General features: G+C 37.4%; 2 protein-coding genes across 3 annotated transcripts; one reads left to right on the top strand and one right to left on the bottom strand.

Annotated features, from left to right (window-relative positions):
- Positions 1–5,266: 5,266 nt before the first annotated feature.
- Positions 5,267–17,115, top strand: LOC103332967 (sporulation-specific protein). Of its 2 annotated transcripts, none has more exons than XM_008235754.3 (11): positions 5,267–5,733; positions 6,289–6,423; positions 7,425–7,625; positions 7,810–7,932; positions 8,099–8,136; positions 8,209–8,338; positions 9,330–14,768; positions 15,572–15,727; positions 15,916–16,017; positions 16,096–16,238; positions 16,465–17,115. In XM_008235754.3, exons 2-11 carry the CDS (start codon positions 6,346–6,348, stop codon positions 16,742–16,744), a joined length of 6,690 nt encoding a protein of 2,229 aa, XP_008233976.2. In that variant the 5' UTR covers positions 5,267–5,733; positions 6,289–6,345; the 3' UTR covers positions 16,745–17,115. The 2 variants fall into 2 exon arrangements, with proteins under 2 accessions (XP_008233976.2, XP_088902008.1); XM_089045882.1 differs by having other exon boundaries at positions 5,594–5,733; positions 7,425–7,616.
- Positions 17,116–17,376: 261 nt separating this feature from the next.
- On the bottom strand, positions 17,377–19,950 carry MUB6 (membrane-anchored ubiquitin-fold protein 6 precursor). Its single transcript, XM_008235755.2, has 3 exons — positions 19,413–19,950; positions 18,562–18,732; positions 17,377–17,769 (listed from the first exon to the last, which is right to left on the bottom strand). Exons 1-3 carry the CDS (start codon positions 19,543–19,545, stop codon positions 17,714–17,716), a joined length of 360 nt encoding a protein of 119 aa, XP_008233977.1. The 5' UTR covers positions 19,546–19,950; the 3' UTR covers positions 17,377–17,713.

Below are 19,950 nucleotides of genomic sequence, written 5' to 3'. Positions count from 1 at the left end.
ACAAGTAACATCTAGGGCTTAATTATTAATATGCCTCGGAGTGTATTCATGTCACTTCAGAATACTTATTAGATTTTTAAATAAGAGTTAATGCAAAATGAGACACTAAATTCAAGTTTGGAGGATTAAATAAGACAAATTGAATTTTAGAGGATGAAATGAGACTGAAAATAAAACGAAGTTTGAAAGGTCATATTTATACGACTATATCAATAATTAACCTAAAATTATTCTCACAATCTCTCTCTGTCACTTCTAAGAAGAACTAGGAGACTGAGGCCTATAGCCTATGTGTGTGACTCTTGATGTAATTAGTGATTTATATGCTCATGAATTTGGAATGGCATCATCAAATTGACTTTTGCACACACACATTGATTGATTACTATTTGATTAATTAAGTATATTACTAAAATTAGTAGGACCTAAAAGATGTCATTTTCTCATGTAAAATCAAATCACATGCATTATGCAAAACCACTTTTTCACTTTTACTAATTTCCCATCCGCTCATGATATTCATCAAATTATAATTAAATTCACAAAAATCATCTCAACATTAAAAGGAAAGGTACTCCAGGTGCTCGTGTTTCCTGATATATCACGTGCAAGATGCACGTGATGTCACGTGATTAACTTGGGCTATACCTGGATTTTTTTATAATAAAAATAGCATCGCCGCGCGACTATGCTTGGATTTTTTTATAATAAAAATAGTATAGCCGCGCGGCTATACTACCCACACGCATCTCCGGAATTAACAAAATCACCATATACCAGTGAAAAACCAGTAAAGAATTGAATCCAGAAACCCAGTTGAAAGATCACGAAGGAAAACCATATACCAGTAAAAAATCCCAGAAACCCAATATATCTTTCTTCCCCTTCGCTGACCTCCTCCCTACGCAGCAGCACCCACCTCTTCCCGTCCTTGAAATTCCCTCAGAATGCAAACTACCTCAAGACCCTTCAATTCATTCAATAACCGATTCAAGCTTTTTTTTTTGTTTTTTTTTTTGGGTGCATGAGTCCCAGAAGCATAATTGAAAGACATCAAAATTGAAACCCTTCCAATTATGAAACCCAAATTTGAGGGGAGATCGGGAAGAAGAGAAGGAGGTGGTAATGGAAGATAAGGGGCCAACAGGGTGGAGGTTGTGTGTGGCTTAGGTGAAGGGGCTGCAAGGTTTGGGGCTGTCGAGGTTGGATACTTGGCTGGGGAACTTTGTGACGGCTGTTTGTTTTGCCTAGGGTTTAATTTCTTTTAATTTTTATTTTATTGAAAGTTAACAATGCTATTATTAGAGTCAAGTGAATGGACACGTGTCAACAAATTATACAAGGGACATGAAAAATAGGGACATCGGATCCCCTCCGGCGAAGCCGGCCCTAGGGGCCAAGCGGTGGTCCCGCACGGCTATACAATTTGTTTTACAATGGGTGCAGGCGGTTCTCTTTTTTTATTTGTAAATAGTATAGCCGCCCGGCTATACCTTCTGGGACAGGTGGCAATGGGACAGGCGGTTTGCCTCTTTTTTTAAATTACAAATAGTATAGCCGAGCGGCTATATGAAATAGTATAGCCGCGCGGCGATACTAGTGTTGAACGTCGCGTATGGCAAGTAAATGGTACAGCCGTGCGGCTATACCAGTTGAACGTCGCGTTATTGTAAATAGTACAGCCGTGCGGCTATACCAGGATTTTTATATAATAAAAATAGTATATCCGCGCGGCTATACGAGACACACGCATCCAACTCTCGGGAATTAACAAGGAATTGACCACGCACGCATCTACGTCATACCCCTGCCGCCCAGAAACCAATTTTTTCTTAGCCTCCACAGAGTCCAAAGACCTCACCAAACAAACAGATAAAATTCAACGATCAACTGAGAAAGAAACCTAAACTGTCAATATTCGTCACATCACGTTAGCTTTCCTTCCGGCATAAGCAAAGCGTGTCTGCTTGCTCCCCAAGCCAACCCAAACCTTTATAAATACCACTCATCACCCTCTGAAAACCCAAATGCTTCACTTCTCAAGCCCCAAACCACGTCAAATTACAAAAAACCCCATTTCTTCCTTCACTTGAACACCAAAAAAACCTGTATATTTTAGGCCATGTCGACGGTAGGTTATGGTTTTGCTGAAGCATATGTGCTCAGAGGCGTCCACAAGAAGAAGCTGAAGATGGAGCAAGAAGAAGAAAGAGCCAAGCTGGGCAGAGCTGAATCTGAACTTGGTCAGCCTAGTGGTTGTTTGTTTCGGGTCATGAAGAAAGTCCATCCAAGCAATGCTCATAGTGAAAGGGCTTGTTCAGCTGAAACAGAAGAAACTGGAGAAGTTGGGGCTTTGAACCAGAAAGTTAGATAGAGCTCAGGCTCATGACAGTTGTAGCTGCTTTCTGTAAAATGGGTTGTGCATAAAAAAAAATTGTTCTGAAAAAGTATCTGTTTGGGCTGAGTCATCCTTCTAGCTTAGGACTTTTTAATGGGTTGGATCTATTGGTTTCAGTCCAAATTCCAGCCCCAGTTTGTATAATTATGACAGCAATTGTTTTTTTTATTTGTTTATATTTTCATTATAATTTATTTTGATGCACTTAAGCATACTCATTACACATTTAACTTTGTTTTGTTGATGGCCCAAAAATTGGTTCAATGAAGACTTTTTCAAGAACACGACGATTTAATGTGGTTTTTCAAAGCCAGCCTACATCTATAATGATGTTGATATAGGCATAATGCACACTTATCTGCCCCCAATGTGGGACCCAATAACTAGGCCTTATCTTATATAGTGAGAAAATCTCATTTTGATCCTCCACCTTTTGTTCTTGTTTGTCAAACAAGTAACATATAGGGCTTAATTATTGATATGCCTCGGACTGTACTCATGTCACGTCGGAATATTTATTAAATTTTTTGACAAGAGTTAATGCAAAATGAGACACTAAATTCAAGTTTAGAGGATTAATAAGAAAAATTTAATGTAAGAGGGCGAACTGAGACTGGAAATGAAATGAAATTTTAAGGATCATATCTATACAACTATATCAATAATTAAGCATAAAATTATTCTCACAATCTCTCTCAGCCACTTTTAAGAATAACTATGAGACTGAGGCCTATAGCCTTTGTGTGACTTTTGAGCTTGTGGGTCAAGATAGTTTTGTATTTGTAATTAGTGATTTATATGCTCATGAATTTGGAATGGCATCATCAAATTGACTTTTGCACACACATTGATTGATTACTATTTGATTAATTAAGTATATTACTAAAATTAGTAGGACGTAAAAGATGTCATTATCTCATGTAAAATCAAATCACATGCATTATGCAAAACCACTTTTTCACTTTTTACTAATTTCCCGTTCACTTATGATATTCATTCAATTATAATTAAATTCGCAAAAATCATCTCAACATAAAAAAGAAAAGGTGCTCCAGGTGCACGTGTTTCCTGATAGTATCACGTGCAAGATGCACGTGTTGTCACGTGATTAACTTGGGCTTGGCTGTGAAGATATATCTCACACGTCTCTTGACTTTTTTTTTTTTTATATTTATCTTTCTTTTTTTGGCATTTGAAAGGAAAAAAAATAGTGCCCTACCGCACCAAACCCATGTGCATGGTCAGTAGTGGTGGTGATGGTCCCACGGTTCTCATTCCCATTCCTGCAAGCCCAAAATTCATGGGTTCTTCTTCGTTCCTGGACCTCAGAATTCAGATCAATCACACTTTTTAATGTGTCTTGGCTGTGTATTAGTGTCCTTTTGTGTTCTCCCAGTGTACTTTTGATTTCTGTAAATTGTAAATTTGGCAAAATCTAACTTAGATGCTGCCATTGTTTCATTCTTATTGTTTATGGAACAATTTTGCTCACCATTTTAACTCAAGGTGTATCACTATTCCATCTTAACATTTCACATGTGTCTATAATTATAATTATGATTACATAAATTAAAGTAAAAAGTTAACCATGATTATGTCTATTGACACGTGTCAAATATTAAGAATGATGGTGAGCATACAACTTGGGCTAAAGTAACGAGGAAAAATATTTCCAAAAATGTATTATAGTCACCAATTTGTTTGATAGTTGAAACTGAGCCCTACAAAAATGCTTAGTTTGTTGGATAAAAATTCTTTAGGGTTTAAGGAATGTTATTTTGTCATAAAGTTTGACAATATGTCCGACGGTGAATTGAAAGTGTTAATCACATTGACTCTTGTTTAAATGTGTGGTTCAAGATTTACAATCTAACAGCACAATGTCAAGAGAAGATTATTGTTCAAAGTCTTTATGATTTTCAATTTGTGAATGCTACTTCCAATATGCACTTTTTGACAAACAAATTTTCCCATAGGTTTCTCGTGAGTTTTGATTAGGTGATTGTGGTATGTCTTCATTTCCTGTTCACTCTTGAAGGAGTACAAGTGACTTTGTAACTTGCAAGCAAAGAAGCATGATTTATGATTTCCAGGTTTGAATTATTAGCCCCAGTAATCTACCCAAATTATAATGAAATCCATAATTCTAAATTATAATATTTTATTCATATTTCATATAATTCTTTAATCTTATTCACTTCTAAACAGTTAAAAATACTACCAATTTGGCACCCATCATTAGGGTCCAAATTAGTGCCAAAGTGGTGAAAAAACAAGGGAGGGGTATTGCAGTAAAGTTCCAACCACTCCAATGAGAAGTGAAAGGCAAAACCCAGAGTCACAGACAAACAGACAATGACATCACCACGCACACCACCCATTATAAGAAAAAAGTAGAAAACAAAATAAATAATAAATACAAAAATAAAAAAGATTTAAGAGACACAGACAAATGCAGGCTTTGGCGGGTTTCCAGAATCTGAAGTTGATATTTGAGCTGAAAACCCAGCTCTATCTTACCTTATTAATGCTCTTAACCATTCCATTTACTGCTTATTTACGCCACCCACCCATAACCACACATACACAGAGAAACAGTAGCACTCTCTCTCTCTCTCTCTCTCTCGTCTCTTAGAACCTTCTTGCCCAAGATTACTTGCTGTTCCTTCCACCTTAAGCACGTACAGATCCACAGCTAGGTACCTACCCGCACTGCATCATCCTCATTGCCATTATAATATTAGACAACAAAGTCTAATTTTTTATAACTATACACATTATATAATTTATATTTTATTTATGGGTTTTGAATTTTGAGTGTCAAGGTGTCAACTTTACTAGTTTTACTGCTGCCCCTATTCCCTTCACACCAGCACAGCATTTGTAGCCTTTGTATTTGTGAAGCTGTGTGGTGCCATTGGATTCTTTAGGCGTTTCTGATAATTGGGTTTGAATTTTGGGACATTGGACTGTTGTTTGCTGCATGTGGTATTTATTTGTTATTCCAAATAATGGGTTTTGACGATGTGTTCTAGACAAACAGTGATTTGGGTTTTTGAAGTTTCCACATTTGGCTAGGCATTTCCGGTCTGGGAAGTTGGATTTGTCTCTAACACAGTCGTATTGGCTATTTTGTCAGTCTTGTAGCAGCAGCGGGCTTGCGTTTGTTTTCTGAGGTTCTTCTTCTTCTGGGTCTTGCTTTTGTCGGTTTGCTGGAGCTGGCATCTGAATCCTCTGCTTTTTTCCCGAGCTTGGATCCGGCTTATCTTCAACTGGGATTTTGAATTTGTTTTTGGGTTTTCCCTTTTGGGCAAGTCTGTGCCTAGTCCTACAAGGTTTGTGCTCCAATTTAGATTTACTTATCTTCCCAAACTGGTTCCCTTTTAACTTTCTTACATTACCTTCTGTTTGGCTGCTGAGAATTACGGAGAAAACTGATTGGAAAAGAAAATCTTGGATTATGTAGATGGATGTAGCTAAATCTGATCAGACCAAATAGTAATGTTAGGCTTGTATGAGTGTTGGTTTTAGTTTTACTTTGAATTTTAAGTTAATGTTCAAAATAATGTCATGTTTTTCTATATGGACGCACTAGAGTATTTCGTAGTGCAGCGTGATCTGACCCATCTAACTTGTATCTGCATTTTGAGCCAACTTCTTTATATACCCATTTCATTTTGGAAGGGGGAAAGGGGATCACTCTCTCTAACTTCTTGTTTTTCCTACATGGTTCATAAGCATTTGTGAGGACTAAAATATGTCTTTGCTTTTCTGGCATATTGTTTATCATCCAAGAGATGTAACTTCTAATTTGCATGAGCAGTCTCAAATTTCATTCCATTTGTTGTGGAAATAATGCAATCACTCTTAATTGATTTACAATGGTGCAGGAGAATGGATTTGGAACCTTGATGTTACACAGTTGACTATAGATAGACTATCCAGTAATGTCGAGGATCACTAAGTGGAAGCTTGAGAAGACAAAAGTAAAAGTGGTTTTCAGGCTACAATTCCATGCTACACATGTAAGTTGTAACTTCTTAGAATTTACTGCTGAAATTCTATCTTATTAATTTTATTGTAAATTTGTTTTTTAGATTCCTCAATTGGCTTTTCAGAGGATCAATATTTTTTGTTTTGTTTTCTGTTGATAATTTTAATACATTCCCATTTGTATTCACTTCTTATGAAACCCATGCATAAACTTCTGGCCTGTAACTGTTGTTGATGCAAAAATCAGTGTTGAATAAATCTTCTAAGCTGCCAATTTAGATTCACCAGTTTGTGGAAAATAGGCTTTGTCTTGTGACTTTTATGTTTGCTGCTTCCATATCACTACTAACATTTTCCTGGTAATTCCATGAATCTGGTATTCTATTGTGTCATATGATGTGTAAGATAATCTAAAATGGACTGTAAACTTAATGTAAGTAATGTGGCCCTGTAGCTTCCATTAGTTGACGTGTTATTTAATTCTAGTTTCTTATGGCTAATGGCTTAGAGCATCTACAATCTTGCTCCCTGTCTTTTAGTTAAAATTTAGCTAAAAACACTAGAAAACTGTTTTAAGAGCTCTCTATAAATTTCAACTCCAACCATACTCCATAGGTTAGGAGTCATAAATGTTTTCATTCTTTTCTAATTGAGCATAAATGCTCTCTCTTTATAAAATAATAACAAAAATAGTCAACATTAATAAAAGTTTTAAATATTATTAAAGTAAAGCAACATTTAATTATGGGAAGCCACTAGGAGTCTTTTCTCTCCCCTCACATTTAGGAGCTCCTAGAGGTCTCCCTATATTAGGAGGTGGATAGGGAGCATGGTTAGAGTTGTGTTTTTTCAGTTCATCCCTAAATTTTGTCTAAGGAGGTGGTTAAAGGAGCCCATTGTAGATGCTTGGTGCACTTGAACTCCTTTTAATTATGCATTTTTTTCTATAGCATGATTGGAAAACACGGTGTTATATGTAGCAGCTACAATCTATGCTACGACTGAATACAATGTTTCTTTCTGCATTGTCCAGGTTCCACAAACCGGATGGGATAAGTTGTTTATATCTTTTATACCTGCTGATTCTGGAAAGGCAACTGCAAAAACAACCAAGGCAAATGTGAGGAATGGGACCTGCAAATGGGGAGATCCTATCTATGAAACTACAAGACTTTTACAAGACACTAAAACAAAACAATATGATGAGAAGCTTTACAAACTCGTGGTAACCATGGTAGTATTTCTTCAGAAGTCTTATTCATTAAAAATAATGTTTCTGATTTAAAATTTGGTTGATTCATGAACTAACTTTTCTCTAGTCCCTAATCACCATCAGAGCAGCTGACTGCAGACTGCAGCCATTACCTTGTTTAAACTGAGTTTAACTTTGTTTTTGGCCTAAATCTAACTGACATCAGGGTTCTTCACGGTCTAGTGTCCTGGGTGAGGCTAATATCAACCTTGCTGATTATGCTGATGCGTCAAAGCCTTCTTCTGTTGCACTGCCTCTCCACGGGTGTGATTCTGGAACTGTTTTACATGTGAGAATCTCTGAAGTTCAAATTATTTTAGACAAAATGTTCCCAGGAAAGCTAGTTTTCTTCTTTTTTAAACTTCCAGTAAACACTGTTAGTTGTTCTTCAATGCTGGTTATTAACTATAATTTACTTCTGTTTGACAATTGTTTTTTGTCTTAATCCACGTCAGGTTACTGTACAGCTGCTAACTTCTAAAACTGGCTTCAGGTAAGCATTAAAACATGTTAATCTCTTCTTTATCTAATTTCAGTAGTTAATCTGTACTTCTTTTCCTTTCAGAGAGTTTGAGCAGCAGAGGGAGCTCAGAGAGAGTGGTCTACGAACAACCTCTGACCAGAATAGAAATGATGTATCCACAGCTAGAAGAATATCATCTTCTGAAGATACAGTGAATGATCAGATGGATAAGGTCAATCTTTTTCTTCTGTCTCTGTTTGTCCATAGAGTATATGATGGTTCACTGTCTTGGATTCTGAATTTATATTTCTATTGAACTTTTTGGAAAAACATAAGCTCCTTGAAACAAATATTTCAGAATTTTGTCCATCTTTGCATAAACCATTTCTATTTTATTATTTCACTCTTTTATTTGTTTTGTTTAAATATGAAATAAAAGTTTATTGGGAAAAGGAGCAAAACACGCAATAGGAGATAGACAAGCAGTCCACCTAGGCAATAACAACTAAAAACATAATACAAGGAAAACCACACTCAATACAACATTTCAGACAAATCAAGATAAATATTGCTAAATGGGACATCCCGAAACTCCAGAGCCAACAATACAATAGGGGATGTGCCCGTACGATAAATATTATTTCAATTCAGTTTTTCTTATTGATAGCACATCGATGATCTATCTCTATCTATTTTGTCTGGTATATGCTGGTCACATGTCTTTTTATGACATGATCTAAATTAAAACTAGTAATCCTCTGAGGCGCGTCTGGCATGTATGGAAGATAAATATAGATTCAGACAAAACAAACACCTTTCTCAGAACACGTTTGTGCTATCAAAGATGAAATTAGGCTCACTGTTGCTACTATGATTTTAAAGACATAAAGATGAAGCAAGGGATTCTAATTCACTTTGAAATATAGTATACTTCTGTATCTGATGAGAAAGATAGGCCTGCTTTTGCAGAGTTTTTGGGTATATCCATCCCCTTTGAACAATTTCCATGAGTCAGTTACTGAGAAACTTGACGTCTCTCACAAATTCTGAGAGTGATAACCCTTGCGTTTTCTTGTACTTGTAATGTTGCGTTTTGTTGTACAAATTTAAAAACTTTCCATTATATGAGTTCTTTTACTGGATGGAGTTATTATCTTTGTGATAGGCGTTCTGATCTGTTGTCATAATATATGTTTCCAATAAATTTTTTCTTCTTTTTGCAGATGAATGCGAGAGTGAAATTTAAAGAACTCTCTCCCCTTGAAGAGGAGGTTGGGCTGAATGAAGAGTATGCAGATTCAACTGTTGGATTTGATGGTTCTTCCAATACTTCAGAAAGTTTATATGCTGAGAAACATGATACGTCCAGCACCCATGAGATTGATAGTCTTAAGAGTACTACCTCTGGTGATTTAGGTGGATTGTCCCTTAGTCAAAGTCCTGGACAAGAGAAAGGAGCCCCCTCTGATCAGCAGTTCTTGGCACAGGGGACCAATGAGTGGGCTCATGGCTGGGGTTCTGACTTTTCTGCAGATGCTGGCCTGCCAAATTCTTATGAGAAAAATAGTAGACTTAGAGGAAGCTTGGAAGCAGCTGAATCATCTATTCTTGAGCTTAAGCAGGAGGTGAGCACTCTACAGAGTCATGCTGATGAAATAGGCATTGAAGCACAAAAATTTTCTGTTCAACTTGATGCTGAAATTGCTTCTGGAGAACGATTAGCAAAAGAAGTTTCCATACTGAGATCAGAATGTTCAAAGTTGAAAGAAGATCTTGAGGAGCAAAAAAGTTCCAAATTAAGCAGAGAAACTATTGAGATAGGCCAGGATTACCTTTTTCATGAGTTACAGCTCAGGTGGTTTAAAGGGCTTTCAGATATGGATGATAAAATAAGAGAGCTTCAGAGAAAGGCATGCTTTGGAATACATGAAAGGGACTTCGCGTCCTTTCTTTCGGATTTCGAGGGATTGCTTGGTGTTCTGCAAGTTCTCAAACAAGAAACTGGACAGGCAAGTTCAGGGCTGAACTTGACAAGCATAAAGCAGGCCGATGAAATGAGTTTACATAAACGTGAGCAATTAGTAATAGGAACCAGGTTTGATGCAGATTTTTATCAACCAGAAGGTGCGCTTCATTGTCTAAGCATACCTGGCCCAGTGTCGCAAGACTTTGATTCTGTAGATGCTGCCAATGCAATGAAAGGAGAAGTCTTTGAGCTTTTAAGAGAGGTGAATGAGTTGAAAGCTGAACGAGAAAGCCTTGCAAAGAAAGCAGACCAGATGGAGTGCTACTATGAAGCTCTCATTCAGGAACTTGAGGAAAACCAGAGACAGATGATGGGAGAATTGCAGAATCTCAGAAATGAGCATTCTACTTGCCTGTACACAATTTCATCCGCTAAAGCTGAGATGGAGAGAATCCAGCAAGACATGAACAATGAGAGAATAATATTTTCCAAAGAAAAGCGTGATTTCGATTCTCTGAACAAGGAGCTTGAAAGAAGGGCTACTACAGCAGAAGCAGCACTTAAAAGGGCACGCATGAATTACTCCATTGCTGTGAACCAGTTACAGAAGGACCTTGAATTGCTTTCTTTTCAGGTTCAGTCCATGTATGAGAATAATGAGAACCTCATTAAACAGGCTTTTGCAGATTCTTTGCTTCCAAGCTTACCTGCGTGTGAAGAAATCCTGCAGAATCAGAAGTTGGATTCAGAGGAATCTCATTCTGCAGAACACTTGCAGTGTCAGAATCAGTGCTCTGGGATAAACAAACAGCATTTAGATGGAAATATATTATCAGAGGATTTGAGAAAATCTCTCCTCTTTCAGAAGGGGCTTTACCAAAAGGTTGAAGAAGAACTTTATGAAGTGCATCTGGTGAATGTGTATTTGGATGTCTTCTCAAAGGCTTTACAGGTTACTTTGGTTGAAGCAAGTGCTGACTTTGGATTGACTGAAGAGAAAGTGCATGACCTTTCACAACAGTTGGAGCTTTCAACTGAGTCCAATGAGTTATTGATGCGGAGGCTGCAGACTGCACTGGATGAGATTCGCTTCCTGAATGAGTACAAGGATACTTGCAATTCAAACTGCAATGACTTGGCTCTGAGGAACCAAGTTTTGGAAGCAGATTTACAAAACGCCACTAGTGAAAATGATCTTCTTATCCAGAAGATTGCTGAATGGAAGGATATAATAAAAGAATACGAAACTTATGAGAGCAAATACAAAGCCTGCACTACTGAAAAATTACAGCTGGAAAATTTGTTGAAAAAGGAAACCCTAGAAAATGACACTCTTCAAAATAGAATTTCATCTTTGCAGGAAGAGTTGAAATATGTCAGAACTGACTTTGATGAGCTGACTTATGTGAAGGAAAATCTGCAGAATATTGTGAACTTTCTACAGGGTAAGTTATGGAATCTGTTGGCATCTTATGACCAAAAGTATAAAGGCATGGATCTCTGCATTGGATGTGTCAGTCAGGACTTGGAATCCAAAGATTTAACAGGTGTAGTGTTGCAAATAGAAGAGCTTCAGCACAATGCATATGAGAAGATTGTCCAGCTTATGGAGGAGAAGAAAGATATAGCACAAGAAAGAGATATAGCTCGGGAGTCTTTAAGCGCAGCAGAATCTGATAATCTGATCATAAAACGGCAATTTGAACATGATCTACGAGGTATAATGGATACACTAGAACTTTCAAATGCCCTGGTGCGAAAGCTCCAGTTACAAGTTGAGGCCCTTGCAAACAGACCAGAGATTAGTTCTGTAGCCGAAGAGAATTATGCACAACAGCACAGAGAACTTTTTTCTGATCTTAATCAGTTAGAAATGGAGCTGCAGCAACTTACTTCTAAAAACCAGGACCTTGCTGGTCAAATTATGGAGTTTGAGAAGGTAACCGAAGAACTGAGAAGGTGTAACCTGTCCATGGCAGCAATGTCAGAGGAAAAAGAAGCTTTGATAATTTCCTTACAGGACAAAACTGAAGAATCTTCCAAGCTTGCTCAGGAGCTTAATAGTTTGCAAGGAAGTTTGCTCTCCTTGCATGATGATTTGCAAACTGAGAGAAATCTCAGAGATAAGTTAGAGAGTGCAATTACAGATCTCACTTCCCAGTTGAACGAGAAGCATTGCCAGTTGCTGGGTTTTGATGGGCAGAAGGCTGAGGTTGTCTATCTCAAACAATTGTTATCTGATCTAGAACTAGAGAAATCAAGAGTTTCCGGTCTCTTGTTGGACTCTGAAGAATGTCTAAAAGATGTCCATGAAGAATGTTCTTCCGTATCTGCTTTGGAAGCTCAATTGTCTGAAATGCATGAATTTTCAATAGCTGCTGATGTTGGACTTACTTTCACAAAAACTCAATATGAGACCAGGATTGAAGAAATAGGAAGGTGTAACCTGACAATAGCAGCATTGTCAGAGGAAAAAGAAGCTTTGATGACGTCCTTACAGGATAAAACTGAAGAATCTTCCAAGCTTGCTCAGGAGCTTAAATATTTGCAAGGAAGTTTGCTCTCTTTGCATGATGAGTTGCAAATTGAGAGAAATCTCAGAGATAAGTTAGAGAGTGCAATTACAGATCTCACTTCCCAATTGAACGAGAAGCATTGCCAGCTGCTTGGTTTTGATCAGCAAAAGGCTGAGCTTGTCCATCTCAAACAATTGGTATCCGATCTAGAACTAGAGAAATCGAGAGTTTCCCGTCTCTTGTTTGACTCTGAGGAATGTCTAAAAGATGTCCGTCAAGAATGTTCCTTCATATCTGCTCTGGAAGCTCAATTGTCTGAAATGCATGAGTTTTCAATAGCTGCTGATGTTGGACTCACTTTCACAAAAACTCAATTTGAGACCAAGATTGAAGAACTAGGAAGGTGTAACCTGACCATAGCAGCATTGTCAGAGGAGAAAGAAGCTTTGATGGTGTCCTTACATTATAAAACTGAAGAATCTTCCAAGCTTGTTCTGAAGCTTAATAGTTTGCAAGGAAGTTTGTTCTCTTTGCATGACGAGTTGCAAATTGAGAGCAATCTCAGAGATAAGTTAGAGGGTACAATTACAGATCTCACTTACCAATTGAACGAGAAGAACAACCAGTTACTAGATTTTGATCACCAGAAGGCTGAGCTGGTCCACCTCAAACAATTGGTATCAGACCTAGAGCTTGAGAAATCCAGAGTTCTCCGTCTCCTGTTGGATTCTGAGGAATGTCTGAAAGATGTTCGTGAAGAATGCTCTTCCATATCAGCTTTGGAAGCTCAGTTATCTGAAATGCATGAATTTTCAATAGCTGCTGATGTTGGACTCACTTTTGCAAAGACTCAATATAAGGCCATGATTGAAGAGCTTGACCAGAAACTTCAGTTTTCAGATAGCCATGTTTCTGAGCTTTGTAACGATCACCTCAATGTAGAGAATATGCTTAATAAATGTCTTGCTAGCGAAAGGCATTACCTTGAAGAGAACACCAAATTGATGGCAAGTCTCAGTTCCCTTAAATCTGAGTTGGAAGCCTCCAGTGCTCAAAATAGGATACTTCTTGATACAAACAGTGCCATGAGGACTGAACTTGAGGAATACAAGAAAAGAGCAGAAAATGTGGAGGGTGTTGTCCACGTGGATAATAGTCAGTCTGCTCTTGAGATCGAAAGGCTGGAGTATACTTTGATGACTTCTGAAGAAGAGATTGATAACCTGATATTCTCCAAGGAAGCACTAGAAGTCAATGTTTTAGTACTCAAAGCCAAGTTGAATGAACAGTGCGCTGAGATAACCTTGCTGGAAGGATATAAAGATGAATTGATAATGTTGCGCAATAAATGTGGCGAGCTTACACAGAGGCTTGCTGAACAGGTTTTGAAGACAGAAGAGTTTAAGAACTTGTCCATCCATTTTAAGGAGCTTAAAGACAAGGCTTATGCTGAGGGTCTCCATGCACATGATAAAAGAGAACCAGAAGGGCCGCCAGTTGCCATGCAAGAGTCCTTAAGAATTGCATTCATCAAAGAGCAGTATGAAACCAAGCTGCAAGAACTGAAACAACAGCTTGCTATGTGCAAGAAGCATAGTGAGGAGATGCTCATGAAATTACAAGATGCAATCAACGAAGTTGAGAACAGGAAGAGATCTGAAGCTACTCATGTAAAGAGAAATGAAGAGCTAGGAATGAGGATCTTGGAATTGGAGTCTGACCTACATTCAGCGCTTTCTGAAAAGCGTGAAATAATGAAAGCCTATGACCTGATGAAGGCTGAAAAGGAATGCTCATTAATAAGCCTTGAGTGCTGTAAGGAAGAAAAACAACAACTTGAAGCGTCTTTGCAAAAGTGCAATGAGGAAATGGCTAAAATTGCTTTAGAACTCACCTCAACGAAGGATTTGCTTGAGAGTTCTTCAGCTTCTATAAATAATCAGAGGGAAGGCAATGGCAGTTTACACAAAGCAGATTACATGTCTGATGATCCGGTTGTTGAAAAAGTTCGCCACAAGAAATTGACATCTGGCGTGCAAAGCAGCATGGTAAGAGAGGACCCGTTAGCTAAGTTTTCTGAGCTAGATTTAGCGAATTGTGAAGCAGCTGATCCTGAATGCTTGAATTCCATTGATGAAGTAGACCAATCAAATGGACTCATCAATATACACTCTGAGCAGGTACTTAACTGTTTTAATCTCTATATAGAGAAAGTTATTCCATTGATACTCTAATTTGTGCAACTATGTAGCATCAGCATGCTTATGTTAGCTTATACACGTTCTGGATATTTCACTTTTCTCCATTAAGATTCTGGAAAAGTGAACAAGAATTCCTTTTTCATACTGCCCTCAGGCAAAAAGATGCTTTTAGTTTGCTATACTTATCTGCTTTTTTCCATCATAGAGAGTTTGATGGTGCTCCTAAAGGGTATAGTTCCTACTAATACTAGTTGACAGCTTGACATTACCTTAGTGAGTTGCTGCTCCAAATATTACCAAACTTATTAGCATATCTATTTCGTAGTGCTAGCCTTTGCTTGCGCAATACTGACCCCCCTGCTATCACGTTAAACAAGTTTCCTGGGAAATACCACCACAGAGTGAAGTAGACGGTGGCTAATATATTTGGTTGGTACTACCAGTTACTGGGGTTTAAACTCCTTGATCACCATTAATGTTGTCAACTTTTCCATGAAAAACTGCTGAAATCTAAGTACAGAAGAAATCCTATAATAAGTCAATCAAAATAATATAAGTTTGATCTATGGAGTGTGACCACACAAGTGGTGGTGAATGTGTTATCTTTCGTAGCTTGTATTTTCAAAACTTGAAAGTTCATCCTATTCCTTTAGCAGAGGAATAGGATTGTTCACAATTGTCAAAGAAAAGGTTTACTTTATTTCATTTTTCCAAGTTATGTACTCTTTTATTCTCTATCTTGAAATTTTGGTATCTGACAATCAATGTGCTTCATTGGACAGGATGATCTTGTATCCAGAGGTGTAAATGGTATCCCTAGTGTTGTACCTTCAAAACAAAAGGATGTTCTTAATAGTGACATGAAGCATTTGGTTCTTGCCAATGAGCATTTTAAGGCCCAAAGCTTAAAGTCTTGCATGGACAACTTAAATAAGGAGGTACGTATTTCATATATAGACAAGTGAGCAGATTCTTTGGTATTGCTACAGTATCATTATCTATGGTTGGAGAGCAGGGACTATGGATTAAAAGTTATCATCATCGTCAGTTACAGATTCTAGGTCCTGACATAAACTTATTTTTTTTTCATGACAGATCTTTTCTAACCCGTGTTATCTTCTTGCAGTTGGAAAGGATGAAACATGAAAATTTGCTTCTTCCCCTAGATGATCATCATTTTGACCCAAAATTTTCTGGTGTACAAAGAGAGCTGATGCAATTAAATAAGGTAAATAACTTTATGATGCTTACACCTTACATTATAAGCGTGTCCTTGAACTGACATCATATTTGGCTTTTTGATTAGGTAAATGAAGAATTGGGAAGTATATTTCCCTTATTCAACGAATTTTCTTGCAGTGGCAATGCACTAGAGAGGGTGCTCGCATTGGAAGTTGAACTTGCTGAAGCATTGCAGGCAAAGAAGAAATCAACTTTCCAGTTTCAGAGGTACATTTTATACAACTCTGACTGACCCTTTCAAACTGGCATTATGTGGGCATTCTTGGGAGAAGACATCATATTGTCTCTTTTTATCTCTCCTCCTGAAGCTTGGCTGCGGTAATTTTAAAATGTGTTACTTTTAGGGGGAACGGGTGGTTCACTTTAAAAATTAGCAGAACAAACCAACTTCTTATGAGGTTAACAATTAACTTGAAATCCTCCTGTGTTCCAGTTCTTTCGTGAAACAACACAGTGATGAGGAAGCAGTGTTTCACAGCTTTAGAGACATCAATGAGCTAATTAAAGACATGCTGGACCTTAAGGGAAGATATGCTACTGTGGAAACAGAACTGAAAGAGATGCATGATCGTTACTCTCAGTTAAGCCTTCAATTTGCAGAGGTTGAAGGAGAGAGACAAAAGCTAATGATGACTCTCAAGAATGTTCGAGCGTCAAAGAAATCCCTATACTTAAATCGCTCCTCAACATCCCCATTTCTGGACCCTTCATAATAGTCACCAAGCCATCCTATCTTGTGCGTGAAGATGAAGAAATAGCCATTTACCAGGTTAAGAAATTGATGGTCCAACTGCCATGCTGCCTCATGTCATCATGTATGTCCAAGGTGGATTATGCATGGGCCACTTGGCTATTAGTGGTGAAACTTTACAATGCTGGAATGCGGTATCAAAAGCTAAGCTGCAGCAGTGTATATAAACTCTCTGGTCAATAGTTTCACAAGTACATAATTGACCCTTTTTTGGGGGTTGAGGGGGGCGGGGGTGAATTGTTGTAAGCTATTCTGCTGTATAGTAAATCAAATTCTTTTTTGTAATTTATATTTAATATCGTCAAGGAAAAAAATATATAACTTCTTCCCATACATCCCTTCTAACTTCCAATTTCAGTTGGGTGGAATTTGGCAATTTCATCTTGTTCTCCTGGTCCTTGGGTGTTGGAAAGGTTTGTCCAAGCCCTGTGCTCAACAGGGGTTTCATCATTTTATGGTTTAAAAGGCCTCGGGTGTAATTGGGCGCTTGCAATAATATGCAGACCAAGAAAACATACAGTAATAATATACGCGTATTCTTCTACCAATTTAAATAATAATAATAATAAAGAAAGAGAAATTCTGCTTACAATATACTCGCAAATCAATCAAATTAATTAAGGTCGTTTGATGTTTTTTCTTTTACACTTGTATTCATTCATGAAAATAAATCAGAGGCTCCCAACGCAACAATGTGGTCCTTTTCTCATTAACAAATCATATGCAATAAGGAACTATAAGCTGTTTTACATACGGAGGGAGACAACAAGATTCAAAGTAACAAAAGTCTGGCTGATGGATCCATGAACTTCTTGCTGCCACTTGTGAAAGGGAACTTAGATTGTTAACAGCATCTCATCGTCGGCAACAAATGAAAAGACACAGAATGACACTAACAGACTGATGAAGCTTTCTCATTTATTAAGAGAAGCTACAATATTGAACATGAACATCGAGGCTTCTCTGGAGAATCATTCAGCAATTTATCTGTGGAAAATGCAACCATTAGTTCCTTGTGTCTGAAACTGCTTTGCTCTGTTTGGGTAACATAACTTTAACATAAGCATTATATAACGTAAATGTGAAAGTGTCTTATATTGTGACTTTCATAGTTTTTTTGCTACCCAGAATTTCAAGTTCCATAATCTCATCTCCTAATAATGATTGAAAAGAAGGGGCAATATAGTTTTCTTTGAAAGTCAGAGCTTCTAACGAAAGAATGATATAGAACACAGGGAAAACTTAAGAATGGACTATATACAAAGCCAATTTCAAGGGAGAGAAGGACCGGAAATTCAGATAAGGAACAAGCATACAAAATAAATATACAAACATAGAAAAAATAAATAAGAACCTCTTATGCTTTACAGGATGAAGCTATTACAAAAGACTTGATCTAATGCTTTCAGCTCCCTATTATATTGCAATGTTATTAAAAGTTGTACTTCTGAGAACTAGCATGGAAGATTAATTTTGGCTCAACACTGAATCCAGATTTTTAGCATGCGTGCTGAGGGTCAAGATATGGTGAGGCAATCAGAAGCAAGAAGACCTTGATGCTTATTGCTCAGAAGGAGATGGAATCATAAGAGATTGATGCATAAGAACCATGCCTCTTAACTACAATATATTTGGAATTCAGGGGCAAAGGTTCATCAAAAGAGCCAAATATGTTAAATACCTCGGGGTAGAGACTAATAAAAACAACGAATTCGCCAAAGAGCATGTTGTTCTATAAGATATATGCAACATATGTCTAGTAAATAGAAACATAATTACCATTCTTTTTGTCTGCAATAGGAGGACGCACAACCACATGCATAGTGATGAGACCTCCTGGTAGTTCACCGACTGGAAGTCTGGAATCAGCTAGGGTCCTGTTGTTTTCCAGTATCTTTCCCGCATTAATAAGCTTCAAATCATTTATTGTCCTCGGACCATTTTCTTTCTCTATCAAATAGATATTGCATAGCATGAGAAAACATGAGTCAATTTCAAACCAAAGCACAATGGTGTGATCATGGAGCAAACTAAGCATCATTATTTTCGTCAAAATATAGGCTTTGTCCTCTTTCAATATTCTGTTTTGATTGGTGCCAACATCAGCAACACATATGAAACAAGGGTTCTAATGCAGTACCATAAACAACTACATTGATAACATTATTCCTAAATGTGTGACTAACTTGAGCATACACTTCTTGAGAACGACTCAGAACTGTGTCATAATTCATTTTCGGCATATTCAGACTATATCTACAATGAAGGACAGAGTGGGAGCCTCAACTTACTTGGACAAGGTACTACAGATAATGATAAGAGCAACGAAAAATTTACTAACAGAATTTTCAATACTCTAACCCATATATTTGGACTTCAATTCGTACAGTGTCCAATACATTGTTTCCAATCAAAATTGCTAAAATGGTCTAAGAAGATTCAAAGTACACAACACCACCTAAAGCTGTGATAAGCTTAATGAGAAAGCTTGATGCAAAAAGCTCTCAAGAAGCCAACCTAATCATATAAAAAGCAAAAGAACCTCAATAACATATATAAGTTTTGCAAAAATATGACGAGAAAAAAAAAACAGAACTTTAACAGAAGAGTAAGCTGAAAAGAAATAAAACCTTTAGGCCATTGTGCAAGTATTTTCTCTTTAAGTGATTGTACAGTGGTAGATGGGCTATACTTGTGTGGACCTATGTCGGTGCCATCAGATAGCCTGAATTTGAGCTCAATCAAATCTTGACCTGCTGCCATTGATGAACCTTCCAGCGAAAACCCACCTCAAATTCGCATAACACTCTCCAAAAATCAGATTGAGTTCCACAACAGAGAAAACCAAATAAAACCCAGATGAAATCTGGTAAAGATTCAAACTTGGAACCCAGAAGAGCAAAGAGCTCGGATACCCATGAAAGAATCAAGCTCTATCCAAAAGGTTTGTATTGAACTTGGAGTTTACACTGAAAAAGATCCAAAGTCTTGTTATGGAAACCCAAAAACAGTGACTACTTATAAATCTATGAAATCAATCCAAAGAGAGAAGAAGACAATCCAAGGAGAGAAGAGGACAGCTCCTTTTTATTGCTTGATGTAGAAATTAAGAAAGTAGAAAAAGTGTACCCAAAACGATCTGAGTGAGATTTTTCACCTGAATTAACA

Source organism: Prunus mume, linkage group LG2, assembly GCF_029339155.1.
Source record: "Prunus mume cultivar Tortuosa linkage group LG2, ASM2933915v1, whole genome shotgun sequence".
Classification (NCBI taxonomy): domain Eukaryota; kingdom Viridiplantae; phylum Streptophyta; class Magnoliopsida; order Rosales; family Rosaceae; genus Prunus; species Prunus mume.
This window is presented reverse-complemented; position numbering and strand designations above follow the sequence as displayed.